The sequence below is a fragment of the Ovis canadensis genome, chromosome 17, assembly GCF_042477335.2.
Source record: "Ovis canadensis isolate MfBH-ARS-UI-01 breed Bighorn chromosome 17, ARS-UI_OviCan_v2, whole genome shotgun sequence".
Lineage (NCBI taxonomy): Eukaryota > Metazoa > Chordata > Mammalia > Artiodactyla > Bovidae > Ovis > Ovis canadensis.
In genome coordinates this window covers 13,047,545-13,055,977 of record NC_091261.1, presented here as the reverse complement: position 1 = coordinate 13,055,977, position 8,433 = coordinate 13,047,545, and the positions used below count along the sequence as shown (strand labels likewise).

At 43.2% G+C, this 8,433-nt stretch overlaps 1 protein-coding gene across 3 annotated transcripts; it reads left to right on the top strand.

Moving 5' to 3' along the window:
* Positions 1-293: 293 nt before the first annotated feature.
* LRAT (lecithin retinol acyltransferase) lies at positions 294-8,181 on the top strand. 3 transcript variants are annotated; one of them, XM_069557032.1, is made up of 3 exons: positions 294-453; positions 1,511-2,051; positions 6,315-8,181. In XM_069557032.1, the coding sequence occupies exons 2-3, from the start codon at positions 1,512-1,514 to the stop codon at positions 6,465-6,467; spliced, it is 693 nt and encodes a 230-aa protein (XP_069413133.1). In that variant the 5' UTR covers positions 294-453; position 1,511; the 3' UTR covers positions 6,468-8,181. The 3 variants fall into 3 exon arrangements, with proteins under 3 accessions (XP_069413133.1, XP_069413132.1, XP_069413134.1); XM_069557031.1 differs by lacking the exon at positions 294-453 and adding an exon at positions 1,176-1,209; XM_069557033.1 differs by lacking the exon at positions 294-453 and having other exon boundaries at positions 1,176-2,051.
* The last annotated feature ends 252 nt before the right edge of the window (positions 8,182-8,433 follow it).

Sequence of the window (8,433 nt, the reverse complement as noted above, 5' to 3'; positions counted from 1 at the left end):
CGTTTGTGAAATGAACAAAAGTCACCAGCAAGCCGAACGTCTGGGGCAGAGCGCAGACGGTAGAGGAATCAGAGCGAAGGCTGGGCCTCGGAGGACACTGGGGAGCCGGCCTCCTCCCCGTCTGGTCTCCATTCCCCTTGGTCTTCCAGGATGTCCCTTCATCCATCACCCGCTGGGAGCGCCCTCCCCCAGGCAAGCGGAGAATCTGTTAGCTGCCAGAACCTGTTAGCTCCGCACCGGGCGGCTTTGTGGAGCCAAATTGTGGCCTTTGCCCGAGGAATTTAAGTATTTACATAATGCGTGAGCACGGAACTCGGCGATGGGTCGGGACTCGGCGTGTGGAGACTGGCGCGTGCTCGGCAACCGCGGCGCCCTGGCGCGCGTGCGCCCCGGAGCGCAGCGCCCCTATCTCAGTCACCTCCGAGGGGCTGCGCTGTAAGAGGCGAAGTTTCGGTGAGTGAATCGAAGCAGCTGGATCCATGTGACTCTGAAGCTGGAAAAATTAATTCGGTTTTCCAGGAGAATGTTGGGCGCTTCGTCGTTTTACTTGCTGACGTTTGGGAGCCGTGCGCTCAACGGACCCTGGCGCCACGGACCGCGGAGGCGCCTCGGGTTCCGATCACTCGCGGGGTCGCTTCCCACCCGCGAGCCAGAGGACAGCGAGGGGCATTCGGGGCATTTAAAGGGGAGAAGAGTGCGCGGTGTGCAGGAGCGCTGCTCTGCGGAGTTTAGGAAGGAATCTGGAGGTTTTCGAGGCGCGCACACTTCTCAGAGTAAATGTAGATATTTTAGGAACCTTTTGGAGAGAGGTGGCTCTATTCAGAAATCTCGCCCAAGGCGACTCTCCACCAAGAAAGTCCCAGAGGTACCCAGAATGCGCCCCAATCTAGCAGGTGCAAGATCTCTTGCGCGGCCTCTACTTTCCAAAGCCGGCCGCTGAGAGGCGGGAAGTGCTAAGGTATGGATCTCGAAGAGGAGGCCTCAGGGGTCGCTAGGCAGAACCTCGAAGCCCAGAAGCGGCCCGCCTTTTCCTCCGGGCCTGCGGGCCGGCGCCGCCCCTGAGCGAGCACGCTCGCCGCTGGCCCCAATCAGCGCTCTCGCCGGGTCTGTGACGGCGTTCGGCCCCGCCCCCTCGACGGCGATAAATACATCGGCGACGGCTCCGTCTCGAGTACCGCGCGCGGCCCTGCGCCCCGGCCCGGCCTGCAGGTGCGCTTTATATACATAGCATCCAGCTTGTAGGGCAGGTCCCGCTGTCCCCGCGGCCAGCTCCGCATCCTCCTCAGTCCCCGTGTGGCGCGGCCAGGCCGAGCCGATCTCCAGGCTTCTCGCCTTCTTTTTCTCTCCCTCTCTCCTCCGCAGGCGACGTGCCCCGCGGCACTGGCCGTCGGGCTGCCGGGTGCGCAGCGGCGCAGCGCCCCTGTTCGGCCAGCGCACCTTGCCCGGCTCCGCGCGGCCGGTGCCGGGGAAACGGCGGTGCCCTCGCCGCAAGACTCTCTTTTCCCTACAGGATGAAGAACCCAGTACTGGAGGCGGTGTCGCTCGTGCTGGAGAAGCTACTCTTCATCTCCAACTTCAAGTTCTTCAGTTCGGGCGCCCCGGGCGAAGACAAGGCGGGGAACACTTTATATGAGATCAACTCTTTTCTCCGCGGCGATGTGCTGGAGGTGCCTCGGACCCACCTGACGCACTATGGCATCTACCTGGGCGACAACCGTGTCGCCCACATGATGCCCGATATCCTGTTGGCCCTGACTGACGACAAAGGGCTCACGCAGAAAGTGGTCTCCAACAAGCGTCTCATCCTAGGCGTCATTGGCAGGGTGGCCAGCATCCGCGTGGACACCGTGGAGGACTTCGCCTACGGAGCCGAGATCCTGGTCAATCACCTGGACAGATCCCTCAAGAAGAAGGCGCTGCTCAACGAAGAGGTGGCACAGAGGGCAGAGAAGCTGCTGGGCACAACTCCCTACAGCCTGCTTTGGAACAACTGCGAGCATTTCGTCACCTACTGCAGGTTCGGCACCGCGATTAGCCCCCAAGCCGACAAGGTACCACGTGTGACTCTAACCCCGGTGGGCTCAGTGGGGACACTTCCTCTCATCCCTAAACTTTCCTCACCCCTGGGAGCAGGGATTGAGTTCTAGATTTAGTAACGAACCTTCTGGTGTTCCTCAGGAAAGCGAAGTAAATAAATAAATGGCAGTGTGCCTTGCAGGATATCTCGAAATGCACGGCGCAAGAGTGTGGCAATGCAGTACCGCTGCCAGCGACGCCAGAGAGCTGCCCAGTTATTGCTGCAGAAGTCATCAGGGTGTCCACCCAGCGTAGTTGAAATGACAAGGGCAGGTGACTGGGAGGGTCACAGAAAATCTGTTGCCATATGCTTGCAACTTTACCCAAGAATTGGCAGTTAGAAGGAAGGTGTCCAGAGTTTATATTTAATCTATAACACTGTCTAGTACAAATTGTTGTGCCTTTAAAACAAGGAAGCATGCCCGTTTTCCCTATGAGCTGCAGAGAGAGAATTCTCTTTGCTTAATATAAACTATCAAAATATCCATTAAGAAGACCTCCCTGGTAGGTCTCTTACTCCTGTGGCTGAGCTTAAGGGAAATCTTCTCCTTGGTATTCTGCATTTCTTTTATGCTGGTTTTAATCCCCATTTAGACTTCCCCATTGTTAAGCATCCTACATCCGCTAGCCCCACAGTTGGGTTGGAGTGTTTCAGAGTTCCCCAGAGATTAAAACAATTGGTTTTTCAGAAGAGTCATTAAATGTTGGAAGGTAATTTTATGGGTACTTTAAAAAGGGAGGGGGCAGGAACTGTTAGAATTTAAGATGATTAAATTAGCTACAAAGCCAAAGGAAAAAATAGTGGATTTTTTATTGCCTTTTGAAACCTCTTAACTTATAAAAGTCACATTTTAAGCCTGCAGTTTCATTTGCAGTTGGAAGGCTTACCCTTCTCTGCAGTCCCTGGAGGTGCTGTTAGTGTGCCTCCTTTGAAGTGAAAGTCTGGGCAATCACATAATACATTTCATTTGTAGTCTTCATGTTTAGATATGATGGGACCAAAAGAGTCTAAGTCCATGTAACCAGTTTTTTTTATTTTTTCCACATCTTAATTTTTTGACCCACATGGGAAAATCTTTCCTCTTTAGCAGAGCATGAAAGTATAGTGCTTGTTTACATCCATGTATGAAACTCCTTACAGAATATTTATAAAGCCGTAACAGACTCAATCTAGGAATTCTAAGTAAAATAAAAATACAGTTACAGCACTGTGCAGTGATTCAAGAATCACAGCTTCAGTCCAGGCCTGTTCAGAAATGAGCTTCAGCACATTTACAAACACTGGCTCCAAAAGTGTTCAAAAGGAAACACGTCAGATTTACTTGGGACCCAAGCAAGTCATTTCTCTAAAGAAAAACAGTATTTCCCTCCCATAATTAGGAGTTACCCTTTCATGGAACACATATAACACTGTATTATATATTTCTATAAAATAATAGTACAAGTGCTTTTTTAAGGTAGTAAAATATTTAATCTGCATAAATAACTAGTTGGAACAGTTTTTCCTCTTTGGAAACTTTTTAAGGTTTTATAGACGTAGAGAAGTGCTTTAATTGCTCTTGCTGCATAGCACCTCTTGTGAAACTGAGTTTTTGTCTTCACTTTGAATGGTCTAACAAACAATTTGGCCACACAGTAGATTTCCTAGGGGGGAAAAAAAAATCCCCATCCCAAATTTTCCAATTCTAAGGACTGTTTTTGAACATGCCCTGAGAGAAGTAGGTCATTAGTACTGAAGGAGGACTGGCTTTTTATCTCCTAGAAACATAAGGACTGACTTGCTTCTGGGACTGGTGGTTGAGTTCTCCATATATACAACTCTCATCAGCTTAACATGAGAGTTACACAGTTGTCTCACTTAAATTTGTGTTTATAAAATCTCTCAAGAGCACTTTCCCTCATGAAAACACTACAATTAATATGAAAGTGAACTGGAAGAGAATCTTTTTTTTCCCCCCCCTTTGGCAGTGATGCTTTTTTTTCTTTTTAATACAAGCTTAGAAAATGGAAAATTAAACCATTTTATAATAATTTCAGTATTTCATAAGCTATAAAGCCCTTTAACTAGTAACTATTATTATTTCTTATGCTTTTTTTTTTCTTTGCTGGTATTGCTTTGCATTGCCAAAATGAATACATGTACCCCCTTTTAATTTGCACGGATTTGTTGCTCAAAGGTGCCCCTACAGGCTTCTTAACATTAAGCTAGAACTAGAGGGCATTTCCTACCATGGAGCAACACCAGAGGTGCCTCCTGGACAGGACATTAGAAATGAGATGATCCTCTTATGGGAGAAAGAAAGTCCACAATGATTCTATGTTGGTCTTAATTAAATATTATTGGGAAAAAAGATAAAAGAAGAATGACTCTATCAAGACAGTATTCTTATTTACCTAAATGTATGTGTGTGTATGTGTTCAGTTGTGTCCAACTCTCTGTGACCCCACAGACTGTAGCTCTCCAGGCTCCTCTGTCCATGGAATTTTCCAGGAAGGCGTACTGGAGTGGGTTGCCAACCCAGGGATTGAACTCATGTCTCCTACACCTCCTGCATTGGCAGGAGGAGTCTTTACTGCTGTGCCACCTGAGAAGCCCACCGAAATGTATATCTCCCCGTTATTTGCCAAGCAGCTTTTCTTAACTATCCTGAAAACATTCAGTTTGATCGTCATCTCCTCATCACTTTAAAATTATGTATTTGTTACTCAATATCTTGTTAGTTTAGTAGAAAGAGACAAATCATATGTTTGACACACGAAAAGAATGATATATGGATAACCAGCTGGAAATTTTATGTTTATTGAGATACTATATAAAAGTACTGACAGAGACAGCCTTACAGTGAAGGTGGTGTGTTAAAATATATTGGACTTGTTTCTGCAATGCAGGAGACCTGGGTTCGATCCCTGGGTCAGGAAGATCAAGGGAATGCTTACCCACTCCAGTATTCTTGCCTGGAGAATTCCATGGACAGAGGAACCCGTGGGCTACAGTCCATGGGGTGGCAAAGAGCTGGACACACTGAGCGACTAACACTTTCACTTTCATTCTGTCCATTAAGAATTTGGAAACGTGGCTGTCCAGAACTACATAGGCCACTATAGGGGACCCGAAAAGCATATACAGTGCCATCTAGAAAAGGAGCTTAAAGCCAAGTGCTTAGTTGTTCAGTTGTATCCCCAACTCTTTGCAGCCCCATGGACTGTAGCCCATCAGGCTTCTATGTGCATGGGATTTCCAGGTGAGAATACTGGAGTGGGTTGCCATTTTCTTCTCTAGGGGATCTTCCCAACCCAGGGATCAAACCAGGGTCTACTGACATTGCAGGCAGATTCTTCACTAACTGAGAACAAGTAGGAAACTCTTATCAAAATGGAGCAATTAATTGCTAAATTCTGCCCCAACAGTGATGAGGTAGAGATAACTGTTAAGATCTAGCAGTGAAAATAATCATTGTAATACCTTACATTTATACAGCATGCAGACGAATGCAGAGTACTTTTGCAAAATAGATCTCATTTGATCCTCACAACAACCTCAATATTCGCATGGATGAGAAAAAGGTAGTCTGGACAGGTTAAATGATTAAGAGTGATCCAGGTAATACTTCTGAGAAAAATCAGTTTTCTAAGAAAAAAATACACATCTTAGAAGAATGCATTCTTCAGCAAGTAAAGATCTCGTTTATCTTTATCTCCAGCAGGCAATTTTCAATTTCAAGTGATCGTGACTTTATTTTGGCAGGAAATGGGATATGACAATAAAATTTGACTTTTGATGCCTTTAGATTTTGAGGCATATCAGAAATTTATCATCAGAAGTATTGCCAAATTTTAGAATGGTGAGTTGTAGGAATCAAATTCACCAATAATGATGGGCTAAATTCTATTTGCTCAAGATCATTTTGCTTTTGAATATGTTATTGTTATCGAGAGGCAGTTTAATGTTGTTTTTAACCTTTAATCCTGAATAACTATTATGTGGTTATATTCTCTGTAGTTTTTTGTAAATGTTCTGCATTTACAAGGGCAAGTGCCTAAAGTATTATTTCAGCCACTATGGGATGTGGAATCAGGAAACCAAACTGTGAACAACTTAAATTCTTCCCTAAGTTGTGAGAGAAATTCTAGTTCTTCTGGTGACAGGAAATAGCTGGAAAAGTTGTGCTCTACTGTTTGGTATGTACGATTCTTCTTAGGTTTGGCCTTTTCTAATATTCTTAAATTTTATTTTCCAGTTTTGTGAGAAGGTGAAGATAATTATTCGCGATCAGAGAAGTGTCCTTGCTTCTGCAGTCTTGGGATTGGCGTCTATAGTCTGTCTGGGCTTGGCATCATATACTACTCTTCCAGCAATTTTTATTCCATTCTGCTTATGGATGGCTGGCTAACTTCATACTCCTGTGCCAGCGTATGCATTCTCTGTATAGAAATGTTGATATTTATATAGCACAAATCAGTATAAGCATTGTCGAGAAAAATGTGACCTGTAATAATGTGTGCTGGATAAAAATGTGATTAAGAATGACACAAAGTGCTTACCATGTAAGCCCAAGGATGGAGGCTTTCTGAATCTTCCCAGGCAGTTCCATTCCCAGGCACCGTGAGTCTTGGAAACATGACGGCTTGTGCTAGAATTCACCGTTATGAGAAAAGCAACCTGTAAGGTGATGGCCACAGGAGATTATTTGCTATTCTTTTTCTCCTAAAATCATTGTTCTTCTCTGTTAAGTCTGAATTAGAAGATTGGAAAATTTGTTGAATGAGACCACTAACTATTGTAAATTTATGCTGTTTCATTGAAAATTTTATGTTAAACTAAAATAATTTCCCTTATTCAGATGAAAGCATGTTTGATGATTGGCCAAAAAAATCACATTTTCTTTGTGTATGATATATAATTTCTAATAAGTCAAGAGTAATTTCATTTCTTGAAACAATATTGGCAAAGTTAAGGTTTAATGATAAAATAACTGACCAGAACTATAGAAATATGTTTGCCTGCAGAAATAGCTAATAATACTATAGTTTTGATTTGGCTTTACTTAATAGGAAGCCTGGCATTCATTTTTTTTTCCCTTTTATGTGTCACTGTAGTTACTTTAAACCACTCCTAGAGGAAAATGAACATAGGATTGAAGTATGTTGGGTACTTGGAGAGTGTATGTGCCAATTAAATACACAGATGTATTGAGTACATGTACTCGGACTGATGTGCTGAGACTGAGTACAGGTATTCAGACATGTACTCAGACTGACAAACTGTTAGTTCTTAATTGCTTAGTGTCATAACGGTGTAGTTAGTCTAGAGCATCAGTGGGGGTGAACATCAAAGCACATTCAGCCGTTTTTCACATCTATAGTGTAACTTGCATGTCATTGGATGGTTTAATTTTAAAGCACTTACTAATGCGCTGTATAATTTTTTAAAGCCCTGGCATTTGTCTTCTAGTTAGGTTTCTCCATTTCATTACCAAGTCAGTATAGTTTACATCCTTAAAAGAATGATGCTTCAGCAATATATAAAAACCCAAGCAAGTAAGACTAAGGGAAATAGCTGTTAGAAGTCATTTTTAAGTGTCTTAATACTACCAGGCATGTAAGTTGATTACACAGAGGCTGTTTTAATGTCAGAGTTGAGATGCAGCAATGTTAAAGCAAGTGTGTAAGTACTTTTGCAAAATCACCAAATTCTAAAAACTAAGCTACAAGCCTATAAACTATCAAGAATCAGAAAATAATGAGTCACATAATGAGTGGTATGAGGAGGACAGGGTTGGTAACTCAGTGATCCAATCAGAACAAATTTAAGGGTAAATTTTGGTATATTTGATGTTTTATCACCACTAATTTACCAACAACAAATTCAGTTAGAGTTTAATAATAACTTTGTATTTAATCATTTAAATGTGTTGAATACTTAAAACATGAAATGACAACACCACAGAATAAAGTGTTCTATGGGCCTATTCCAACCATTTAAAGTTATTCTTAGTGTGTATACATAAAAACAACCACTATGAGAACTTCATTGTATTAGTGGTTTTTCACTTACTGTATATTACTTATGTAGCAATTGTTTATAAATAAACTCATTTAAACATATGGTGTCCTCATGAATAATTTACACCTTTCTTCAGACTTTAGTATTGTAGGTAGCAAAAAAATCACTGTGTATTGTTAAATCTGTGTTCAAAGATCATGATCTCTCATTAAAAGCTAAGGGGAGTATTTAAGGTTGAAATTAACCTAATTAGTCTTGACTCACTTCATATCTTTAAAGCAAGATTCAATGCATCTTTCATTTATGTGCTCATTATGTGCCAGACTTTGACCTGTTACAGTTTCATGGTCTAG

Excerpts from the sequence above, each read along its gene's own strand:
- LRAT (XM_069557032.1), top strand. The coding sequence starts at position 1,512 with ATGAAGAACCCAGTACTGGAGGCGGTGTCGCTCGTGCTGGAGAAGCTA. Across the intron at positions 2,052-6,314 it reads TTAGCCCCCAAGCCGACAAG|TTTTGTGAGAAGGTGAAGAT; the intron begins GTACCACGTGTG and ends TTTATTTTCCAG.